At 43.1% G+C, this 24,821-nt stretch overlaps 1 protein-coding gene across 2 annotated transcripts; it reads left to right on the top strand.

The window, feature by feature from the left end:
- Window positions 1-56: 56 nt before the first annotated feature.
- Window positions 57-24,620, top strand: GALE (UDP-galactose-4-epimerase). 2 transcript variants are annotated; one of them, XM_083173817.1, is made up of 11 exons: window positions 57-281; window positions 2,782-2,914; window positions 10,795-10,910; window positions 11,940-12,053; window positions 12,876-13,052; window positions 13,242-13,355; window positions 13,567-13,633; window positions 18,872-18,957; window positions 19,047-19,124; window positions 22,917-23,031; window positions 24,191-24,620. In XM_083173817.1, the coding sequence occupies exons 2-11, from the start codon at window positions 2,794-2,796 to the stop codon at window positions 24,247-24,249; spliced, it is 1,047 nt and encodes a 348-aa protein (XP_083029943.1). In that variant the 5' UTR covers window positions 57-281; window positions 2,782-2,793; the 3' UTR covers window positions 24,250-24,620. The 2 variants fall into 2 exon arrangements, with proteins under 2 accessions (XP_083029943.1, XP_083029944.1); XM_083173818.1 differs by lacking the exon at window positions 57-281 and adding an exon at window positions 327-347.
- Window positions 24,621-24,821: the final 201 nt, after the last annotated feature.

The raw sequence follows: 24,821 nt of genomic DNA, 5'->3' as shown, positions 1-24,821 counted from the left end.
GCGGCGGCTGCAGAATGAATGGGAGGCGGGACAGCCGCTCAGGGGGCGGGGCACTCTGTTTCCAGGACTCGCTCTCACCGCCAGGCCACTCCTATCTTATTCATTATTCATTATAACCCCTTCCCAGCCCCGCTTATCCCGCCAATCAGATCCTTCCTTTCCCACTTCAACAACTGGGGATTGGGGAAGGAAGTGCACGGTGAGCGCGGCACAGCAGGCAGCAGCGGGTCTGAGCCTGGGAGCTGACAGCCTGATTTATACTCCAGGAGAGCAGCACATAGGTGAGCAGCACTGCAGCCAGCATTGCAGCCAGCATTGCAGGGATACAGCAGCACATAGCTGCTCATGTGAGATCTCCTATATAAGTGGGATTTATTTTGCATTTTGGGTTTGTGATTGTTTAAATGAATGATTATAACTCCTATTAATATGCTCTCCGAGGTGGGGTGTATAAGATAGTGACATGCCTAACCATAATAACTTTAACTTTTGTTTTTTTCTGTTAACATGAATCATTGGCTTCTCACGTCTCCCAAGACAAAAAAAAAATGGGGTTATCTGCACTGGGGCTTATCTGGCTGGGGCTTATCTGCACGCACCTACAAAAGCTGCCCCATTTATCGTGCTTTCCAATATATAAGGTGTCTATAGTCATTTTATAGTCATCAACGTGGAAAAAAAATACAGTTGAGTGTGATAATGTGAGGTGGGGCAGCCTTGTACCTGTGTCTGATCATGACGTCAATTCTGCCACCTATGTGACTACACCCGGATCACTGCATCTGTACAGGTCTTGCATGTCTGTGCAGGATGATAATAATTATTGCTAGTAGTTTATTGGCACCACAGACAGAGTTCCAGTTTGCTGTTCTATAGTCCCCACAATTTGGTGTTTATTATCCTGTATTAATGATACACGATTTTATTTAAAAATTATTGTTTTATCATGTACATTTAAAATAGCCAATCCCAAATAACATAGATCTGGTGAGGTTACAGATTGTGAAATGGGAGGGTGGGTAGCCCGGGAAATTTAAAGTAAGTAGTCTTTAATCAAACTGCAACACATTGCCAAAGAATCATTTATATAAGCTATAGTAGTGTAAACATCATATTCCTAAATGCAGTTATTTTTTTCCCTTTTGTTTAGAAGATCCCAAGTAGTATGTTATTCAAGGTGTACCATTGTTTTAATGAAAGTTTATGATCCGTGTTGCTGATGGTATAATACTATACTATATTCTAAGGACCATTGTTAATGGCAGCTTGTGATGGTTTCTTTTGGCATTCTGGAATTTTAGATGCATTGCAAATACAATTCTCACAGAGAATTCACAGGTTTGCCCAATAGCTCACCACTTGGAAAGGGTATTTGGATGTTGGTTGGTAGTACAATTGAAGATAGAGTACTGTTCCAAAAGTTTGACAGTGCCACTAGAGTTTGATCCTGAGTCGCATTCAAAATCACAAGCAGTAGGTATTGGTGGTCATCTAGGCATTGCCTGTGGCTTAGATTTAGGGCCCAGAAGTGCCAGAAAGTGCCTATGTTACCAGTTTCTCCAGCTTATTGGGTACATGAGAATGTGCTTTCTCTGAGGACTACAGATTTGGCTGAGATGTGCTGTCCAATACATAGCCATTACTCTTGATTAGCTGCAAATTCCAAGTCATATTTTCATACTGCATCATACTACCCTGTAGCATGGGAACTTCGCAGGTGCAACCAAGCCATACCAAAGATATATGGTTCCCAGCCTTGCTTCACAATAATAGTAGTCATTATTTTTTAAATAGTGCTCTTTCTCCCATAGGATTGAAGGTGCTTTACAGACATCAAAACCATAGCACGTGGTACAAAGACATTAGTATTACAGCATGCAGAAAAACTTCACAATCTTCCAAATTGTTACAAACCTATATTCTACAGTCAGATTGAAGAATTCCCTTCAGCCGAATGTGGAAAAATCGTTTGGTTTGTGAAAAATCTAATTTCTCACACACACACACATCAAAGGAAGTAGGGGAAAACCCCTACAACCTGTCGTTGGGTACCAAATTTTCATTTGTGTATTTTTTTTTTTTTATTCTTGCCCCATAAATTCTTCTAATGAGTTTATTTTGTGTTTCCAGTGAACCCAATGAATAAACTTAAAAACAGTCTTTTATGTGGGTCATTTGGCTGAAAAGTAGAATGTGTTGACCAGAAACTGTATGGTGTTGGTGTTGGAAAAAGCAGGATGCGGCATTGCATGCTGTCATTATGAAGCTGTACTTCCTTTTTTTTTTTTTTTTTTTTTTTTTTTTTTTTTATAGAAATGTACAGAACTGTATTTAAAACAGATGTTGTTTCGACATCTGACACAGGACCTACAGCTTCTATGTTGGAGGTGTGATGACACTGGATGAGAAGCTTGTCAATCATCCACTAAAAAGTACTACGTACAAATTAAAGTTTTTTTTTTTTTATTTTTTTTTTTTACCTCTCCATAAATCAGGCACGGTATTGAGAACACTGCACAGCTAAAGCTACGTGAAGCATTTACTTTTGGATAGTGGATGACATAATGTCCCAAAAGTTTATATTTTTTCCCTGGATCCTGCCAACCAACCCACCCACCCCAGGAACACTGCTTCCTTTGTACAATTTATGGCTCTGTATCATCAAGCTTGGGGGTAGATTCATGTTTCTAATTAAAGTTATACTGCAACCATCTTGAGGCAGTGACTGTGTAGCTTGTTCTCTTTAAAAAATGTTTTCACTGTTTCTCTCCCTGCATGCAGGTCTGTTGAACAATGGCTGAGAAGGTGTTAGTGACAGGAGGTGCTGGCTATATAGGTAGCCATTGTGTGCTGGAAATGCTGGAAGCTGGGTATCAGCCTGTAGTTATTGATAACTTTCACAATGCCATAAGAGGTAAGCATGTATGTAAAATGTATATCTAACTATTTATGTTGTATATGCATTATCTATGCATGTAAATGTTTCTGAGTATCAGACACTATAACAGGACAAATAAAGCATTTCTGTGGTCTGTAGGTTTAAATTGAGCACAGTAATAGTACAACTGTGTCCATATAATTATCTTCCGATTAAATCATTTGGATTTGTTACTAGTTTCAAACATTGAATACTCCTGGGGATAATACAGCGTTGCAGTTAAATCTGAGAAAACAAAAGCCCCATAAACACAGAGCAATTTTTGCTAGCCTGCATACTGAGGAATGCCCTTGTGCTTCCCAGCGGCTAGATGGCCCCATACTTGCCTACTTTTGAAAAATAGTTTCAGGGAGATTAATCCCTTCAGTTTTTATATATATATATATATATATATAATTTTTTTTTTTTTTTTGGGGGGGGGGGGGGCAAGCACTCCCTAAACTGTATCTCCTGGGGCCGGGCAGTGCTGCTACATCAACCCGGCAACCCGGTTGGGTGCGGCACGAAGTTAGCAAGCCACTCCTCACACAGCCGGGGGGAGGAGGTGTGGCCAGGCAGCCGGAGCCAGGCAGTGGCTGAAGCTGAGTTCAGGGCTCTGCTCAGCGGTTCTGCCCAGCACAGACAGTGGCAATGCAGAGAATTTTCTGGGTTTGCCAAACTGGGCACTTTAGCATAGCCTGAAAACTTCTCAGGAGTGCCAGTGAAGAAGTTGGCAGTAGAATTTTGCACAGCGACCCAGTGAGGGGGTGTGTCATGCCCAAAGAGCATGGCTAGTTCCATATATGGGTGTATATGTGCTTAGATGCTTGTTGAGAGAGATTTCTAGATAATATTATTTATTTATTTGCAGGTTCTATATAGCGCAGCATATTCTGTTGTGCTTTACAATAACTATACACTTTGGGAAATGTAGTAAGTATTGATAATAACATTGATGCCTGCAATATTGGATTACAGGTTGGGGACATAGGGCGGGATGTTGTAACATCCGCAGCCCTGTTCGCCAGCCACCGCATTATTAATAACGGCATATGTTCTAACATATGCCGTTATTAACGATAAGAGCTGTCCCTTGTGATGCGGTGCCGGCACTGGACTTCCGGGTCTGCGACCCGGGAGTCCATCTGCGCATGCGCAGAGTGACGCGCCAGCCGCAGGGCATGCTGGGAGGGATCCGTGACTGATCCCTCAAACAGCGCTGCGGTAAGAATCCCATAGGGTTCTGCAGGGAATTGCTGGCGATTCCCTCGGCAGCGCTGCCACTGCAGAGGGGGGTTAGAGCATACAGATATGCGGTAAAAACCCAGATAATGGGGTTCTTACCGGATTTATGTCTTAGAGAATCGCTCCCCGTAATATGTAACTAGCACTAAATATGTGCAAGAAAATTATTGCATGGCATTCACATTCAGTGCCTAGTAGTTGTGCCTGAGATGGTACACAAACTGTTTCATGCACAAATAAAATATATTTGTGTGTTGTGTGTATATCCAACATGGTACTTGTGTAGTTTCACGGCGCCATGTTCATACCTCCACTATCCATGTTGGCATGGAGTTGATTTTAAATAGTGTGGCGAGCGTAGCGAGCCACCGAACCCGTAGTGTGGGCGAGCGAAGCGAGCCCTGCAAGGGGACTCAGACGTACCTCCAACATTAAATGCAAGATCCCTCAAATTATTTCATTGAAATATAAAACTATTCAGAAATACGGAATAATCTGTTAAGGTGTGTACACACGGGAGCAATATTGTGTGAAATCGCTGGGAATATGGTCGCTGAGCGACCAAATTGCCAGTGATTTGGAGCGCAGGTGGCGATAAATCGCCAGCTGCGCGCTCCCGTGTGCACTGCCTAATGGTCGCTGGTCGCAGGAGCATGCTCCTGCGACCAGCGGCTTTCCCCGCGATCGCTGTCCTGGGAGGTCAGCGCCGGGGAGATCAGCGTTGATCTCCCCAGCCCCGTGCGGCTGCTCCCTCCCTCCTCCGTTCAAAGTGACAGCAGCAGCGTGTGCTGCTGCTGTGCTCCCCCTCCGCCCCGTAGCAGTGTCTCCTTTTCATCGCTGATGAAAAGGAGACACTGAGCAATATGATTGCTGGGGATATATTGCTAGCAATATATCCCCAGCAATCATATTTCCCCGTGTGTACACAGCATTATTCTGGTCCCGAGCATTTTGGATAATGGATACTCAACTGTATTTGTTTGCAATAATTTGCTGTGATATTTAGTTTCTTCTCTCTCAGCACAACATGTGTTATAATAATTAATATAATAGCGATGTGTGTATGGGCAATCTGTGCTAACCAGTGTTCTCTGGTGAGAACACTTACGATCTGACTAGATCTTGACTATATACCAAGATTCAGATCAGGGATTTTCAATTTAGTTTTAGTCTCACTTTCCTAAAATTTGATGAAATTAAATGTCAATTTTTTTTTTGTTTTTTTCCGGCTTAAGTCAACTTTTAGTCAGTGGAGTTTGATGAATATTTTCATGTAGTTTTAGTCATAGCTTTGCAGTTTATCAATACTGTAATGGGTTTTGCTGAAAATCCTTTCTCTGTCATTCCCTTGAATACTTTGTATACCTTTTTACTATGTGTTTAGTAATCTAGGTTTCAAACTAGTACAACAAAAATGCTATTTCAGCAGGTAATTTATTTTCTGCACATATCAGTTCAAGAATACATTTTTTTTATTAAATAATCTGCCTGATACAAGTAAGTATTACAGTACTGGGGGGCGTGGCTTGTACTAGCTAGGAGAAGGTCGTGCGCTCCAGCTCTCCCGCATAAAATCCTGCAAAATATCCTTGTTGGATGCCTCCAGCTGCCGATGGGATGGTCATAGCGCTGTGGGTATCTGTCCTGTGTCTATTGCAGTGTTTCGCCGGACTTTAGCCTCCCCCTGCATGCTTACCTGGGACTCAGCGGCCTCCGTGGTGGGTTCCCGCGGCGCTTCCGACTGCCTGGCGTTAGGCGCTGACGTGTCCTGCCGCATACCGGTGCCCAGTGCTCCGTTGCTACCGCCTCAAGCGCACATTTGCGGCCCGCAGTGTGCTGGTCCATCTCCTCTGGAGGGTCTTCATTGAAGGGAGGAAGAAGCCCTGGGCTGAGTGCTCCGGCGGCCATTTTGGAAGGTGTTTGCATCTCGCAGTGAGTCTCTGTTGTATACAGCAGCTGTTAACCCTCCTGGCGATCCCGGCTCAACATTACTGCGGCTTGCTCCTCATTTGATCTATACTATTACCTCTAGCTTGATGGTGTGCTAGCCACCGTCAATCAGCTGCAGCCTGTTATCCTCCTAGGGAGCCCTGCATCTTTGTTGTGCTGCTCCTCCATTGCGTGCTGGGCACTATAATTATGGTTGCCCCATTGCAAAAGATCCTGCAGGCTATTTATGCATCTACTGAGAGGCTCCTAGATAGGTTTGACTCGCAGGCTGATGCCCTATACTCTTCTACATCTACTATGGATGCTGAGGCTGCACATGATATTGACAAGACTACTTCAACTGCTCTCTGCAATCAAGTTGTTTTGTGCCCCGTGCAAAGATCTCACGATGATGCTGCCTCTCTCACATCTCATCCTGTGTGTGCCTACCCTTTGGGCTTGGGTACATGTGCGATTACCACACTTTGTGGAAGTGTTTGCCACCCCTTACAGGGACCGTGTCCTGATGCTACAGACTCTCTCAAGCCTCACCCTGTGGTTACCTGCACTATGGTTTTCAAACCAAGCTCCTGTCCTACCAATGTGCCCCCCCCATGATCCATCTTGTGCCAACCTACACTATGGACAAGGCTATACTCCTTTGTGCAGCTATTTGTTATCCTGTAAGAGGACCCTATCCTGGAACTGTGGATCCTTTTATGCTATACTCACATATCAATGCGTTTACTACGTATCATATATGGCCTGGAGGGGGGAGTGCTAAACCCTTTGATGGCCTCTGGCCAGATTGACATTTTACTTTGTTTTATCCCTGATGATGTCTGATTAGGTTTCTGCTGATGTTGGACACTTGCAAAGTATTGAACTATGTTTTATGTATATCGTGGTCTGTACTATATGTCCTATCTGCATCAAAATCCCTTAATTATACCACTTTATCCTTTTCTTAACATTTAGTTTTTGTTAAGTGCCCTGTTACTATATTTATGCACATTTGGTTGTTCTATATGGAGAGATGCCTGCTAATTTTGATAAAGTTTCTTATACCAGGCTTATAGAGGAGGGCTGAATGCGGCCTGGCTTAGAGCCGTTACTATATTACCTCTCATTTCAAGGTTTCCTATATCCGGTTCTTGTGGGGGAGCTGGGTGCGGCCTAGCTTAAAGCCATTAGTATTTTGCCTCTCATTTTGTTTGGTGTGGGAGGGAGGGATGGGTAGGATATAGCATCTAGTTAATGTAGTTAGTGGGGTTGGGGTAAATTGGTTATGGGATCCAAGTATGCCTAATTTGGGGATAGGTTATACAGGGTGGGGGGTTTATGGGGTAGGTTTGCTTTGGGATTTAATTTAATTACTTTTATTTTTCATAGGAGGGGGTTGTTTAAGGACACGTCATTGTTGGTATTATTGTATTTGCTACCAAATTCTGCTCAATATTTCTCTGTTAAATGTAGTGACCTGCGCTATTGTACTTTACAATACATTTAGACAATTACCATATGCACCCCTGCTCTTCTATACTGCTCATTGACCCGCATGGAGCCTGCAGGTATTTTTGTTTTAATTACTCCTTCAGGGTTTGTGCTTTACAATATGCTCCTGTTTCTGTTATTTTTTTATTTTCTCTTTGTACTCATGTGTAGAGTGTCACAAATTTGATATTGTATGCCATCTACCCATTGACGTGTCTGTATGTTTAGATGTTTTGCGGTCTTGAAAAATCAATAAAAATTATTGAATTTAAAAAAAAAGTATTACAGTACTAGTCTGCTGCAAAATAAAATAAAGCTGTAAGGATGCTTATTCTAATATATAGCTAAAAGATAACTACTGTAGCTAGCTACATAAACGGACTAGTTGATTCTCATGACAAAGAGTTGTTCTGCAGCCACAATGCAAGCAAGTAATTTTAGGGCCAGAGATAATGAATAAAACTGTATAAGTCACAGTGTTATTAATTAACGATTCTAAAAATTCAATCACTAAAAAAGTAGTGTCCTGACAAGTGATAGAGCATTTTCGTTTAGTCATGACAACATGGTTGAATATTTTGTCAACATTTTCGTTATTAAAAATTCCTATTTTCGTTCTAGTTATATTTTAGTCACAGAAAAAAAGATTGTCAACGAATAGTATTAGTCTAAATTTCCATTGCCAAAATTAATGCAATGCATGAGTCTGCGCATCGCTGTCATTTGTGGCATACACATTGAGTGAGTTGTGCTTAATCTCTAAACAGATCTAGACAGACCACTAGGAAATAGGGCTATAATTGCCCCATGTGTATTCTCTGAGGCTGCTGTGGTTACCATCTAGCGGCCAGATACACTTATACCCCTTTCACACCAGCCTAAATTCCCGGTTGAGTCCGGGAACAACCCGGTACTACCTCTGGTGTGAAAGGTACCCGGGACAAATTACCGGGCTAATTTGCCGGCAATCCAACCCTGCTAGGTAGCAGGGTTGTTCCCGGGTTCAACCCGGGGACCTGGCTGGTGTGAAAGGTGTAGTGTAGTTGCCGGGTCCTCCGTGTCCTGTCCGACGGGAATTAATGCAGGCGGCGGGCGCAAATGACAGGACAGCCGGTGGATGATGATGACGCAGCTCTCCTGCCGGCCTCCTTCCAGCCCCCTTCACACACCAGAAAATGCAGGGACATTTCTGGTGTGAATGGGTCCAAACCCGGGAATGTCCCTGCTTGTCCCAGGAACTGAATTCCCGGGTTTGTCCCTGCATTTCTGGTGTGAAAGGGGTATAAGCTTCAACAGTGATAAAATGGAGAGTGACTGGGCTCATTTACCTTTGTCTTACATAGGTAGATGTTGTTATTTGTATAAAATAATCACATTTCCTCAATTTTTGTACACATTACAAATGTTGCCCATCATTCCTCCTAAAGGAGATATCGCAAAACACAACAAAGAGCTCTCTAAGTTCCTGTGGTCTGGAAAGCGCCCGCGAATATCATTATTTAAAATGCAACAGAAAAGGGAGCTGGGGGGCCTTAACTTTCCGTGCCTTAGAACCTATGCTATGGCGGCAAATTATCGTATTGCAATGGCTTGGATATCGGGTACCGACACCTATGCAAATTTTTCTGAAGAGCAAGGTTTTATTCCTAACACACATCTAATAGCGCTACTACATAAGACCCCTGGGCTCTTCCAGAAGCAGTAAAGAGTAATCTCCTTCTCAATACTACCTGCATGGCATGGTGACTGGTTAGGTCTGCCGCACATACTTCAAAGTATACATCTATTTTTCTCCCCCTATGGGGCAATCCCAATTTCATACCCAGCCAGCTTTCAAATTTTTTTATAGATCCTGGAATATCCTGACCTAATACGAATTTGAAAGATAAATATCCTCAACTTCAGATATCACAATTCACATATACACAGGTAAAATGCTACGCCCAATCCATACTAACTTCGGCAGGACCAAACATCACGCTTTGCGCTCTTCACAAACTTCTACATGCACAGCTAGACAGGCCACTCTCAACTTGAGATATCTATGATCTCTGCCGCAAATGCATAGCATTAGACCATCTTCTGAAAGGTTTTCTGAAATGGCAGAATGACTTTCCTGAGCTGACCATGAAGACAATGCTGACAGCATACCAGTCATTAAATATATGGTGATGCACCAAAAGCTTTTACATAGATCATACTTTACCCCGAAACTTAAATACCTTACTGGAGGAGCTCTCCATGCTAATTGCTATAAATGCGGTGGCCCGGATGCGGACCTGGTACACTGCATGTGGTCCTGTACAGTCTATTTGGTCTGACTTTCAGAACTGTTAAAACAAAACTTGATATAGATTACACCATTTCCAAATCTTGGGTGTTCTGGACAATACTCATCCCCAGATCGTAAACGCATTTCCCCAGGCACCCATCTACTGCTTGTAAAACTGGCTGCGACTATTAAAAAAAAAAAAACGATACTGTCAGAATGGATCTCCCCAACCCCCTCCTCATTATCTTTAGCTTTCCCTAGAATAACTCACCTGTTCATGATGGACTGGCAGGGGGGGGGACGGACGCTCTGGTGCTCACCCGCCCCCGGCTGTACAGGAGGGGAGGGGGGGTACGTGCCGGAGGGGGGGTACGTGCCGGGGAGGGGGGGTAGGTATAGGAGGTGCCATTCACCGCTGCGCTGGTTCCTTCTTCTGCCGCTGTCCGTCCCCACTCCACCACCCCAGAAATGTCTGTAGCATGTCAGTCTTATTGCTCTGCACACACCCAGATCTGTTTACATCAGAGTTGTGTGTAAATATTGTGTTTTACATACAACTCTCATAGTGTGTACACAAGGTTAGATTTGGCTTCCGATGTTCCCGATATAGGGAACATCGGAAGCCAAATCGCATGCTTTTTTAGGGCTTCCGAGCCCGATGGGCGCTCCCGTGTGAGTGCATATTGGCAGCCAGATAGAGAGGGCAGGCAACACTATATAGTGCAGATCTGCCCTATATAGTGTAAATTGTGCCCCTCTGGCACGCCGTGAGATGCGAGTCCCGATGCGATCTGATCGCACCGGGACTCGCATCTCACGGCAGCATCTGCCGTGTGTACACACCTTGAGTCCGGCTCTGTGTTTAACCAAATTATATGTTTTGATTTACTCCCTTTTAAGGCTTTTTAGTAATCATGGTCTCATTTGCTGTCTCAAGGGCCCAACGGTCTCCCAGAAAGTCTGCTCAGAGTGCAGGAAATTGCAGGTAAGAAGATTGAGTTTGAAGAGGTGGATCTACTAGACAGAGCTGCAATGAACAACTTGTTTGATAAGGTACATATGACCAAATCAAAGTCAATATTCAGTTATCTTGTGTTCTATATTTTGTTCTCAATCAATCCATATTGTACTGCTATTTGTATATTTGGTACTTGTTTCCTAGAACGGCCTTTGAAATCAGGTGCATTTTGCCGGCAAAGGCAAAATCGGGTCCATCGCGTCGGTCGGGTGCATTAACATGGCACGCAACGCGACCGACGCGATGCACCCGATTTTGCCATAGGGTTCAATGTTAAAATATTTTTAACATTGTAATCGGGAAAAAAATGGGAAATGGGCCAATATGGCCCATTTCACATTGTATATGCCCCCCCCCCCCCCCATTGTGAACGTCACCCCACGATTGACGCCAACCCGAAGCGTGGCGAGCGGCCGGCGGTACGCGTCCTCCGACCTTTTTATACCCCTACTATCCACGTCGGCGTGGAGTTGAGAATGTAAAGTGTGGCGAGCGCAGCGAGTCGACGCGTATACCTGTGAAGTTATACGCGTCACCTCGCAAAGCTCACCACGCTTCGGGCACAGTGGCTCGCTGCGCTCACCACACTTTATATTCTCAACTCCACGCCGACGTGGATAGTAGGGGTATGAAAAGGTCGGAGGACGCGTACAGCCGCCCCTTGCGGGCTCGCTACGCTCGCCACGCTTCCAGTTGGCGTCAATCGTGGGGTGCCGTTGAGGGGGTTAAAATTGGGGTCTGGGGAGACTTTTACATTGAATCCAATGTAAAATAGGGTCCCAGGGACCCTATTCACATTTCAATCAATGTAAAAATCGGGACCATCGCGTCGGTCGCATCGCATGCGATTTGGTCGCATGCGATGCGATTGATGCGACCGACCCGATCAACATCGGTGTGGCCGTTCTAGGAAACAAGTACCGTATATTTAGTTACAGTAGGTAATCTGCTCACTTTAAATAAACTTATCTTGTGTGATGTATGATTTCTACTGTACATTGACTCCCCAGTATAAACACTAGAAGTCCTGACTTTCTGTGATGTATCCTTCATCCTGTACCTAGCACAAGTTCTCTGCTGTTATGCACTTTGCTGGCTTGAAAGCAGTTGGGGAGTCTGTGCAGAAGCCACTCATGTATTATAAAGTGAACCTCACTGGCACTATCCAGCTCCTGGAGGTGAGTCTGTTAGTAGGCCTGATGTGGAAAATAACTATTTGCAAGTAAATAAAGTGAACCTCACTGGCACTATCCAGCTCCTGGAGGTGAGTCTGTTAGTAGGCCTGATGTGGAAAATAACTATTTGCAAGTAAATAAACTGTGACGCCCTGCTCCTTATTTGCACAGTTTGTAAGATCTAGCACTCTTCTGTAAAGAGATATTATTATTATTTTTTTTATTTTTTTACTAGTCTTTTCTGAGTCCTTTAATTTGCAAACTGTTCTCAGATAATTGGTTTCTGATGGGACTACTGCATTGCGTGACTGTGCTTGAACTTTAGTTGTGTACTTCAGGTTGCAGTACTGTGTGGATCTGTGTTACTGGACATGAGTCACAACCTGCCAGCTAGTCCAATCAGCAAAACCATGGTACAATGTTTCTTCTGCACCTCTGGATAATCACATGGGCTTACAACAGGCATGACCAAACTATGGCCCTCCAGCTGTTGTGAAACTACAAGTCCCATCATGCCTTTCCAGTTTTGCTATTAGGGAATGCTAAAACTATTGCAACTACAGCATGGGGTGTGTAGTTTCACAACAGCTGGAGGGCTACAGTTTGGACATGTCTGGCTTACAAGGATTTTGAGCACCTTTTGGTATTTCTGGAATAACCTAGATTGGAAAAGCTATCTAAGGAAAACTTTTTTGTTTATGGCAATCAAGTTCTTGATGGTGAATTCTCACACGTGTTTCTAATGAGTCCCATTTAAATGACAGGCTTGAGGTGACATTTTCTATGTATAAAAACAAACTTGTTACATTTCTGTACTTATTGTAGATAATGAATGCTCATGGGGTACACAAGATAGTCTTCAGCAGCTCTGCCACAGTATATGGTGACCCTGAGTACCTGCCTATAGATGAGAAGCACCCAGTTGGAGGATGCACAAACCCATATGGAAAAACAAAGTATTTCATTGAAGAGATGATTCAAGATCTATGCAAAGCAGAAGGGGTGAGTACAATAAAGAGAAGGTCTAGTTACCACACACAGGCTGCCTACAAGGTATTAAATTAGCAAGCATGTTTGTGTGGTCAAAGCATGGGCATTAGATAATGTGGGCATCTATTTCCACTGGGAGCAGTTCTGATGGATGTGTGTATATGAATACACCTTTTCCTTTTCTTCTCCCTCCCCTTCTAGGAGTGGAACGCCATTCTTTTGAGATACTTTAACCCTGTTGGAGCTCATGTGTCTGGGAGGATTGGAGAAGATCCCCAGGGAACCCCAAACAACCTGATGCCCTATGTGTCTCAGGTCTGTTAGTTGTGTTATATGTCTCTAGTCTAGGACCCAGTATATGGATTACTACATCATTCTGGGTGTTTCATCATGATCCTAACAATAGTATACCACAAATGAATACATGAACTGTATTTACATGTAAAGTAGTGTACAAGATAATATTCTAAGTTTAAGAGCCCACATTTTCTTTTCTCTGCTAAGCATGTTTATCTGCCCTTTTCAGGTAGCTGTTGGAAGGCGGGAATATTTGAGTGTATTTGGAAATGACTATAATACACCAGATGGGACTGGTAAGTATCTACATATGTAGCTGTGCATAGTGTGGGGGGAACAGATTAACACCAGGTATAAATGCAGTTATTAAAGCATAGCAGGTGCGCTCAGTACTATCTCAGCCACATAGCAGGCAATAATACAAAAGGTGGGGAATAGGCAGGGTAGCATCTCTAAGTATAAGCAGTGGTGTAGCTAGGTGCCCGGAGCAAGGGCATGTTTTGCGCCCCTCCCTCCCCGTTTTTAGTAGGCGGGGCTCTTGTGCTGCGAAACGGGGGCACAGTCTAACATTATACCACACACCGTAATGCCCATTGTACATTATGGCACCACCTCCCACACACACCTCCAACCACCCAAATAAAAACACCAAGAGGGTGTCTGGCCATACCTCCCCCATGTGTCATGCCCCTTTTTTCTATCAGAACCCAAAAGAGTTGTCGGCTCCCATGGGCATGGGGCAAGGTGAGTTGAGGGAGGGGTTAGCTGGGCACAGGGGCGGGTGAGTTGTCTGAGAGGTGATAAAAGAGGAGTGATGTGGGCACAGGGTAGAGTGAGGGGGGCACAGGGTAGGTTGAGGGGGCACAAAGAGGATTGAGGTGGGCACAGGGATGGATGAGGAGGTTTCATAGGGTGAAGGTGGTCACAGGGAGGGGTGAGCTGGGGGGGTTAGGGGGGCCACAAAGAGGAGTGATGTGGGCACACCGGGTAGGATGAAGGTGGTTTAATAGGGTGAAGGTGGTCAGAGGGAATGATAAGTTTAGTGGGTAGACCAGCGAGAATGAAGGGGAAAAACCCGGATTCCCCCATCATTTTCAGCAGCATCACTCACCAGCCATGGTCTGAGACCCCTGAGCTCCCTGCAGTGGCGGCGGTGGCAGCAGCATCACCAGCTCCTCCTTAGAAAGCACTGTCTTCTGACCTCTGCCATGCAGGCGGGGTGAGCCCGGTGAGTGAGAGCCGGCCCAGGTGTGTCAGTGCAGCGGGCGGTGTACAGCTGACAGCCGGTCCCTCTCATCAGAGCAGGTGAGCGCTGCGCGGTGTAGCTGGAAGACCTTACACACTGCTCTAAGTTTAGCAGTGTGTCAGCTCTTCCCTGCCGCGCTGACAGGCACCTCAGTCCCGACCTCCTGATGAGCGTGGCTGTCAGCCTATCAGCGACGGATGGGAGTGGGTGGCACAAGGGCGCATGTTATTGATTTTAAAAGGGGCAGTGAAATAGAGCTAGGGGGAACGCTAGAAAATAGTGGCTGGCAGTGCACGGCTCCGGCGCATGGAGCCCTTGCTCCACCCCTGAGTATATGGCACAGTCCCAATTCCTTTCATACCCAGTAAGATCAGTGATTAGTATTGCTTCTTACATCAGGCATCAAGATTAATGTAACTCTCTGCCTGAGCTATCCCAGTAAGAATAGACTAGCATCCGGCTGCAGGGTGCATCCAAAGTCATTCGAACGCAAAGTGGCCTGTCTGTGAGTACATTAGGATTCTAAATCTAGATAACCTGTATTTAGCTGGACTGGAAGCAGAGATACCTCACTGAGCTGAAGTTTTTGTTAAGGCTAGCAGCACCTTCTGTTTATATGTAATCAAGGCCTACAGTAGCTGTTAATTACACAATACAATGGTTTAACTTGGTCTGGTAGTCTGAATCAATGCAAAAAAACAGACTATTGATAGAATCCCTATAGACTACTCTATAATGCAGGCAACACTTCTTTTTTCTTTTCTTTTTTTTTTTTTATACAAAAGATCTGATTTGTCACATACCCAAAATCTGCTGTGCACAATATTAAAGAATACATTTTGTGAAATGGGTCATTAACATTGTATTTTGTAATAACCCCGCTATAGTACTCAACATTTGACTAGTTTTAAAGGGCCCTACACACTGAAAGATTTGTGCCGGAGATTCATAAAGGGAGATTCAGCATTAGATATCTGTCACAGAAAGACTACTTCCAGGGAATAAAAAAAGGATTCAAATTTAAATAATGAGTTGGAATAAAGCCTGGGGGAGTGTTATCTTCATTTGTCTATAATAGAATAATAATGTTAAAAATGGAAAGAAAATTAAATAAGGTCCCCCTATATTCAAGAAACCAGCACCAGGCTCTTGGACTGGTCCATGATCCCAAAATATGGGGGACAAAGTGAGTGGAGTCTCCTGTATGTTAGGGACCAACACCAGGCTCCACTAGCAGGGGTGTAATCAGGGGCGGATTTAGGGAGGAGGGCGCCCCTAGGCACAACAATAATGTTTACCAAGTAGGACAGTTTATAGGGGCAGTATCTGCATGTCCGATCCATTTACACTCTATTTAAGATGGAATATAGTACAGTACAGTGGATATTTTGCAGTTATTGGTACATTTTGGGCTGACAGTACTATCACAGGCATCCAAGTGCCGCCCCCAAACATGTGCCGCCCCTAGGCCGGTGCCTCACGTGCCTAATGGGAAATTCGGCTCTGGGTGTAATGCCATAGCCAGGGAACACACTTGACGGGTCCCGTGGTCAAAGCTAGTCAGCCCAGGACGAGAGTTTTGGGGGAGGTGGGGTCGGCCTGGGCTGAAGCCCGGGGCTATCCCCTGCACCTCTGGGCGGTGGCTGCAGGGTTGATCGCTGATTTAAACAGTAATATTGTCCTTTACAGTAGGACTACAGACCCCAGCAAGCCTGCCCCACATGCTGGTACTTAGGAGAACCACAGGTAACTGCATGTGGGGCATTAAAGGACCGCCGGTACCCATAGCCCCCAGTAAAATACAAACACAGGTTTTAAAATATTTTTATTACACTACATCTTCACCCAGGCACCCCCCCCCCCCCCCCCCCCAGGGCTTCAGGGGGAGGGGGTGCTGCAACACCTGCTCAGAAGGGCCTGCTTATCTGCCTGCACCACACATGCGGGAGATGTGCAGGACCTTCTCAGCGACTGCACTTAATTTCCCGACAGGGCTGTACTGAATCATGGGGAGATTCAGAATGGCGGGGGCGCGCATATAAATCACTATGTGGGCTACACACAGCGATTTACATACATTTTCAGGTATTTGCTAAGCGATTTAATAAAATCACTCATAAAATGCCTGAATGTCACCCAGTGTGTGGGGCCCATAACAATGGGTCTAATTCTGCATTGATTGCAAAATCTTTCTCAAATGGGCAAAACCATTTTTCATTACAGGTGGGATATGTTCAAAATGAAAGTTAAATTGCAGTGTAAAAATAAAGCAGCCAGTATTTTCCCTGCACAGAAACAAAATAACACCCAAATCTAAAGGTGCATGCACACGGCATTTATCGCTGGCAATATGGTCGCTGAGCAACCATATTGCCAGTGCACGCTCCCATTTTTAGCCCCTTATGCGACCATAAGGGGCTTTCTCCTGCGACCAGCTGATTCCCTCTGCGGCTCCCCCGGCAGAGGTTCCCTTTCTTCAGCGACCATCTCTGGTCGCTGATGAAAAGGAGACCCTGAGCAATATATTGCCCCCGTGTGTAAACCGCTTTACTCTCTCTGCACATGTTACATCTGCCCCACCTGCGGTGCACATAATGCCTAAATTCATTACTATTGTGTACCTCCGCAGATTGCACACCCTGCGGAGGTACTATTGTGTACCTCCGCAGATTGCACACCCTGCCAGCGCTGACCTATGCAGTGCACCAAGCTGGTTGCCTCAGATGGTATCTCCGCGGACAGGATGTGGATCACGTGGATGTTTCTGTGCAGGGTTTATCTTACTACTACAGAAGTATTTGCTTTCCAATGTATGCATTGGGTCCTTGTATGGCTCGCCCCTTACAGTGTAACCGTCGTAGTGCGCCCTCCATGGCTGCCTCATCTGGTGCACTTGTGAATGGGATGAAAAATACATGGACCTGAGTATACATTGAAATCATCCATTTTGGGTAGTTTTTTTTAGGGGTAATCTATTTCACCCTGGGTAATCCTACGCAGAGCGCCTAAAATGGCTGCCGCACTTTGTACCTTGTCAGGGTGGAGTACACAACCCATGGAAGTTATTATCCAAAATGCTGCACCACTCCTGCATTATGCTTACTGTGTGCTCAGGGGCTTTTGTCTGTGACATGTCTGTTACTGTACCTCCAACATCCTCTGTATTATGTGCATTGTTTTTTTAATGTCTGTAAGCGCCTTGAGTCCTGCTGGAGAAAGTGCGCTATATAAATTTTACTTACTTACTTACTTACTAAATTCAGACCTGATCATTGGACAAATTTGTTCTCAAAATATGTAAAACCAGTACTTGTGGCTGCCAGCAGGGGCGAATTTAGGGGTCATGCTACATATTCAGGGGCCCGGCGGGGTTGGCTGTTACTGGCCGCAACATCAAGGTAGGAGGGCCAGGTTGTGACTGACAAGGTTCAGGTTGTCTCACTCTCTTCATGCTGCCGGCGTGCTGCTGCCTGCCATAATGTAACAGGCGCAGGAAGCTACAGATGACAGCAGCTGCCGACGATGCACTTCAGCTAGGTAGCAGAGCGGGGAGTGCGCCTCTCCCTCACGGCGCCATCCTGTTCTGCATACCCAGGTAGTACCAGCAATGATCTGTGGTTGCTGGGTCCTCTGCTCCCTCCTTTGCTGCCTGTCTCCACCACCGATCTGCTGCCACTGTCGCTAGTCTCCTGCACCTGCCGCCACAGGTTTCCTGCTCCCGTCTTCGCCGCTGGTCTCCTGCTCCTGCTGAAGTTGCAGGTGACAATGGCGCTGCGCAGCACTAGTTAAAAAAAAAAAAAAAAAATATTGCTAAGAAAAATCAAGAGGCTGCAACCTCTATATTTACGCCACTGTCTGCCGCCAATAAAAGGTGCCTCACGGGCCTAATGACAAATCTGGCCCTGGCTGACAATCATAAAATATGTGGACAAGCAGAAGCTAATTCTGTCCCTCACAACATAATTAAACCTAAAAATGACATATAAACAGAATTTATTTCATTCTTATTTTCTCAAAAAGAAATGTTTAGCCTAGGGGTGCCGTGGATAATGGTACTATAGAGTGCTGTGGTTTAAAAAAAAAAATTGGTTTATGTACTTCATGGATACATTACTATACAGTATTTTCTCTAGAGACTTTAACGTAAAGTGTTTTTGTTTCTTTGAGTTGATTATTTTTTATTTTTTTTTCTATCTTTTGGAAACAATTTAAGATGGCTTGATTTGTAAATAAGGAGGATGAATGACCTGCACAGTGGTAAATCATAAATGGTACATATGTTTTATAGGTGTTCGAGATTATATTCACATTGTGGATCTTGCTAAAGGTCACATTGCTGCTCTCAAGAAGTTGCAGACCAGCAGTGGATGTAATGTGAGTACAGGAGCCATCATGTTGCATATCATTATCCCCTTGTATTTTAGAATCTCTCTATGACTTGGCCCAATGCTCTTCCCATACAGGTATATAATCTGGGAACTGGAGTAGGATATTCTGTACTCCAGATGGTTGCAGCGATGGAAAAAGCTTCTAGTAAAAAGGTTAGATTCACAGCATATTAAAGTACAATACATAATTATGTAATGTTTGGCCAGTCTTGTTTTTATAGTCTAATAAATAATGCAAGATTATGTTTGGGTAAAGCCTAGATACTTTGGGGGTAGATCCTATTACACCCGAAGAGTGCGAGTTGCCATTCAGGTGACAGTTTAACACTGAAAACGGCACATGAATTAACCCTTACTTGCACCCTTCGCAGAGCCGAATTCGCTGTAAAGTGCACCCGGTGTCGTGCTGATTTGCAACTCGTGAATCATCCGCACCGTTCGGGAGTAAAAGGATCGACCCCCTTTGACATATAAAGAGCACCATGTTGGGGAACAGCAGTGATGAATTTTGTAAAAATAAAACAACACAACACTGTTCGGTCCATGGCTGGTATTGAACATATGACCTGAGTGCTGTGGGGCAGTAATGCTAACCATTACACTATCCATACTGGCAGGTTTCTCAGACTAGTTACATTTTTAAAAGGGACATTGAAAAAATTGTTAAAATCCACCTAAGTTGGGTTCTTTATATCCACATCTATCCTGAATGCTGTTAATCTTTTGGATAGTATGCATACATTTCTGCTTTATGACTATCCGCAAATCTATTTTACCTAATAAGTAGCACTTTTCTTAGACCCACTTATGCAATGTTGTGGATTATTGAAGCCACTGAAAAGTAGTCTGCAGGCTCTGAGCTCTACATGAGTTGGTGACCGGGGCTGTGTCAGTATTTGTGTCTTTAGATTCTGGTTTGGTGTATTAAATCTGGTCCTATGATAGGGTTCTTCTCAATTTCAATCTGAAGGCCCTAAACATTGATCTTCATTTGTGTAAACTGAAGATAATAATCATTGATTGGTCATCAGCTGGGAATAGGAATAAATTCCTTTTCATGATTGTCAAAGATGCTTACCTACATGTTCCAATATGGCAGAGAACTAATTCCTCCTCAGGTTTGTGGCTGTCCCATCCATTTAATTTCTGGACTCTTTCTTTGTCTGCTAACTGTTCCATGCATGCTCACTAACAGGGTATTTAAAGTAGAAGGGTAGGATTATCCTCTTTCATTTGGACAGTTGCTCGATCAAGATAACCCATAATGCTGCTTTAGAAACATAGATAAGAGTTTGGAGGCCAATATCTATTGTAATTTGCTCCTATGCATTACCAGACTTTCTTTCCAACCAGCCAATATAGGATTTTAAGCTGTATGGTGATCTTCAGTATTTGGTGGCAGATAGATCTCTGCACATGCTTTGTTGCCAAGGTATTGCAGTTATGTTAGTAGAAAAGGTGAGGTTATGCCAATAGATAATCTCTAGGTCTTTCTATGAGACACCCAAACAAGGATGGCTTGCTTCTAAACAGACAAGTGTTTGAGGGCTTTGAATTAGGTAATTCTTGCATGGGGCAGAGAATATGGTTCCTTACAATGACAAGTCACATTCTACCAGCTCAGTGTGCTTTGTGGGCAGCATGGCAGGTGGTTTTGATTTGGGCAGTCAATTGGTCTTGCATACAGGAGTTATGATTCTATAAGGTGTAGTATTTTTTGTGGCCAAATATGTCAGTCTTGTTGTGATTCGCACATACCAACCCCAGGCGTATTATGGATATCCTGAAGGTACCAGTCCCTTGTTGATGCAATCCAATCACCTAAACATTCATCACAACTGTATGCACACTTCTATAGATTTGTGAGCTCCTACAATGGCAACTTGTCCCCCCTTTTTTTTTTTTTTAAATGCTCTTTATTGTTTTTAAAAGGAATAGTGTCGCATAGACAAAGCCGCATCTTTACATTACATTACATTGCAGTCCACAATACATTACATTATTGCATTATTACTGTACAATGGGCACATTGTATTGTGGTACACAAGACCGCTGGGCCCACCCCACTGGGCCACTAACGGTGTTGCCCAATGCACAATACCACGCGACCCGGTATAGCAACATACCCCTACATACATGCATAGAACACACTACAGAAAAAGAAAGAGAAAAAAAAAAAAAAAAAAAACAGATAAACAAAGACATTATGTACTACGTAAAAACAATGGCAATACTAATAGTAATGGAGATGCTGCAGATAACATTACATTTACAGATTACCTTATACCTTTTTTGCGGACAACGATGCACCCTTTTAAAGATCATTTTCTTTTCACTTAATATGCCAGAACTGTAAGCCCTTGGGGGCATGTGCTCGCTGTTGCCCACGAGGTTAATTGGGATGCATAAATATGAAAAAACACCAGTTTACTCTTTTTTGTACTTAGCCGTTAACAGGTCATATCGAGATTGCACTTAATCCCCTCCACAACAAGACTTCCCTTGCAAACTACTAGATAACAAATAATATAAGACATACCCTAACAGTTAATAGAATGACAATTATATCAGGTTTTACCCACTCTACGGTTGTGCTTTATATTAATATTAATGTGCATTGCTAATAAACATATTGTATTTCCATCTTACGTGGTTTTGATTCATTGATGCAATAAAGTGTTTACAATACAGTATTAAGTTAGAATTTTTTTTTATTTTTTTTTCTTCCCCCCCCCCCCCCTTTTTTTTTATACTATACCTATTATCTTAAATTATGTTCTATACTTGCGTGACTAGACATGAGCCATCTGTGCCAAAGTTTAGTGTAGTTGCTTAATCGTTTCCTACACATATATATGTGTTTTTCGTGAGTTGCAGTGAAATTAACCAATGATATCCAGGCTGCAATATCAGGCCCATTTTTAGAAAGCCATGTCCTCGCTATCATTAGTTTAGCCAGTGCACACAGATTGGATACGTACATTTTATCGTGCTTATTAATTCTATTACCTGTGTGGATATTTAAAACACAACTTTTGCAATCCAGTACAGATCCAGGGATACCCGTGCTTATCAAAATTTGTTGTACCTTTTCCCAGAATGCCCCAATGACTCTACATCCCCACGTTAAATGCCAAAAGGAACCAGGTTTGAGCTTGCACTTGGGACATAACGACGAAGCACGGCTACCCATTTTAACCAATCTTGTAGTAGACATATAAGACCTATGCAGAATGAACAGTTGTACTTGATGTACCCTTATTGAATTTGTTGTTGCATGGACAGATGTCAAGGCCATACTCCATTCTATATCATTCAACGGGCCCACATCTGTCGACCACTTTTCCTTAAGTTCTACCAGCCCATCATCGCACTTTGCTGCCACTAGTAGATTATAAAGCCTTGACACGCCCTTACTTTTGCTGCTCACTTGCAACGCTTTTTTTATGGGCGATATGGAGAAGCATACCACCGTGTTTTTAAATTGAGATTCCAGTGCGCTTCTCAATTGCAAAAACCTAAAAAAAAAAGTGTCCGGGGAGATTAAATTCTGATTCTAGATGCATATATGATTTTAAAGTGCCCCGTTCGTACAGCTGACTAACTTGTCCCCCTTTTCAGGTAATTTAAATGACCCCACTGCGTTCCTGCAGGTTGGGGTAGAGATGAGGATTTTTAAGTGCTGGAGTCCTAGAGGAGCTTCTGTAACCCATGGTTCCAATGTTAAGTGTGTGGTTGTTTTTTTTTTTTTTTACACCTTTTATATAAAGCAAGATATGTCACTAAAACCTTTGTTCCTTATACTACTAATCCTATATCATAGGCCACAGCAAACATGTAGGAGTATTATTCTTATCACAAATGAAAGCAAATACACTGAAGTAAAGATGTACTAATACCTTTGTGCAGTAACTTTTTTTTTTTTCTTCCCCTCTTCATTTTAAGATTCCATATAAAATAGCACCACGGAGAGAAGGGGACATTGCAACATGCTATGCAGATCCCACTGTGGCTGCAGCAGAACTTGGCTGGAAGGCAGAATATGGTCTGGATAGGATGTGTAAGTGAGACTTCTCAGCTACATACTGCAAGTTTACACAATTCCATTGATAATTTGCTAAGCTTAAAAGGGTGGTGTAATATAGGTGGTATTGGATGGGCTTTCCATTGTTCATGACTAGACCCATTTTTATATTTAAATGTGTCCATTTTATATGGGGAAGTAGTAATGTGGAGAGAACTGGGACATTTCCTAAGCACTTTTTCTGACTGCATTGGTACTTCTGCATTTATTACCACACTGAAATTGATGAGTGTGGAAACTATAATAGAACAGCTCTTTCACGGAAAGCCTTGTATTACCAATGGTGCTATGTACTAAGCTTCTACTTTTCAGTCTGCTGCCTGAATAATGCTGTCCTGGCACAGTCATAATTTGTTAAACTATTTCATAGTCACTCACATTTATGATGCTGTAAAGAAATAAGCCGGTTATTAGTCGTAGTCCCCACACTGTATAGGAACCCTGGGGTGCTGCAATACTCGTGTAGGGTGTCCCAGGTTGTTGGTGTAGGATCAAATCACATTTATGGTCAAAGTGATTGGCAGTCACTAGCACTGGTTCTGCATAAGAACATGTGAACCTAGATAACTGAAGCTAATAATGACAGTCTGGCACAATTTTATCAATTCGTTTTAGCCTAGGATTGCCATGAAGAAAAAAGAAGACTTGAAGATAATTTGTGAACTACTGTATTAAAGGCTTTATTAAAATTATTAATACAGTCTTATAGCAAATTACAATTGTTTACCACCACTTGTCAATATTTTACCCTGCTGCCATTTCTCTAGAAAGCTGCATACTAAACCTTAATCCAGATAATGGAATTAACAATGATATCACCAATTATGTAAAAGACTTTTATGGAAAGATTCCGTCAAGGTATTTTCTATTACCCAGAACAAAGTACCATATCATTATGTACTTGAGTATAAGCCTACTTTAAGAACATTTTTTATGCTGAAAAAGCCCCCATCGGCTTAAACTCGAGTGAGGGTCCCACTTGAGTCAATACATTTTCCCGTGGTAAAATTAGGTGCCTCGGCTTATATTCGGGTCGACTTATACTCGAGTATATACGGTAACTATCACAGTAAAATACAACACAGCTGTAAATACCGAAGTTCAGTGATGAATGTGTGCACCTTTCTCTTCACAGGTGAGGATCTGTGGCGATGGCAATCCTTAAATCCAATGGGATTTAGTACAGAGCTATGAAGAGCCTCTGGACATCTATTCTCCTCCCATTTATACATCTCTATTTTTCTTATTAAAACAGTGTACTGTATATAAATCAATGTAGATCTCAGGACTAACTGCAATACTTTGACCCGTATTGGGAAACATCACTCCTACCTCACATGCAAGTAATTTACTTATCACATTCTTGTACACAGACAGTAGTGGCTGGGCTATTTTGCAAAATATTATAGTTCAAGACCATAAGTTCCAAAACGAATAGCCGCTAACATCCAATGTTGATAAACGAATAGCCGCTAACATCCAATGTTGATAAAGTGATGTAACATTCCTTAATTTATGCTCTATTGCTTTTTGTATGCTAATGATTAAATGCTGATTCAAACAATTATATGGGTTTGTTTTATAATAAAACAAAAAAAAACTCATTAACTAAAGTTGAGTAATCCAGTCTGTGAATAATTATAGTCCTATAAATTTGAGGGCTGAACATAAAATCCATGCAAGGATGCACATGTAAAACCATATTTAAAAAAAAAAAAAAAAAATAAATAGTGCTATAAACTTTAGGCATGGTTCTCCATGCTAGG

The sequence above is a fragment of the Crinia signifera genome, chromosome 2 (genome assembly GCF_055691185.1).
Source record: "Crinia signifera chromosome 2, ASM5569118v1, whole genome shotgun sequence".
NCBI lineage: Eukaryota > Metazoa > Chordata > Amphibia > Anura > Myobatrachidae > Crinia > Crinia signifera.
The sequence above is the reverse complement of the archived record's forward strand: the minus strand, read 5'-3'. Positions and strand labels throughout refer to the sequence as shown.

Bases quoted from the DNA above. Each gene is read 5' to 3' on its own strand.
- GALE (XM_083173817.1), top strand. From the start codon at position 2,794: ATGGCTGAGAAGGTGTTAGTGACAGGAGGTGCTGGCTATATAGGTAGC. The intron at 12,054-12,875 runs GTGAGTCTGTTA...TACTTATTGTAG, and splicing joins GCACTATCCAGCTCCTGGAG to ATAATGAATGCTCATGGGGT. The intron at 19,125-22,916 runs GTTAGATTCACA...CTTCATTTTAAG, and splicing joins AAAAAGCTTCTAGTAAAAAG to ATTCCATATAAAATAGCACC.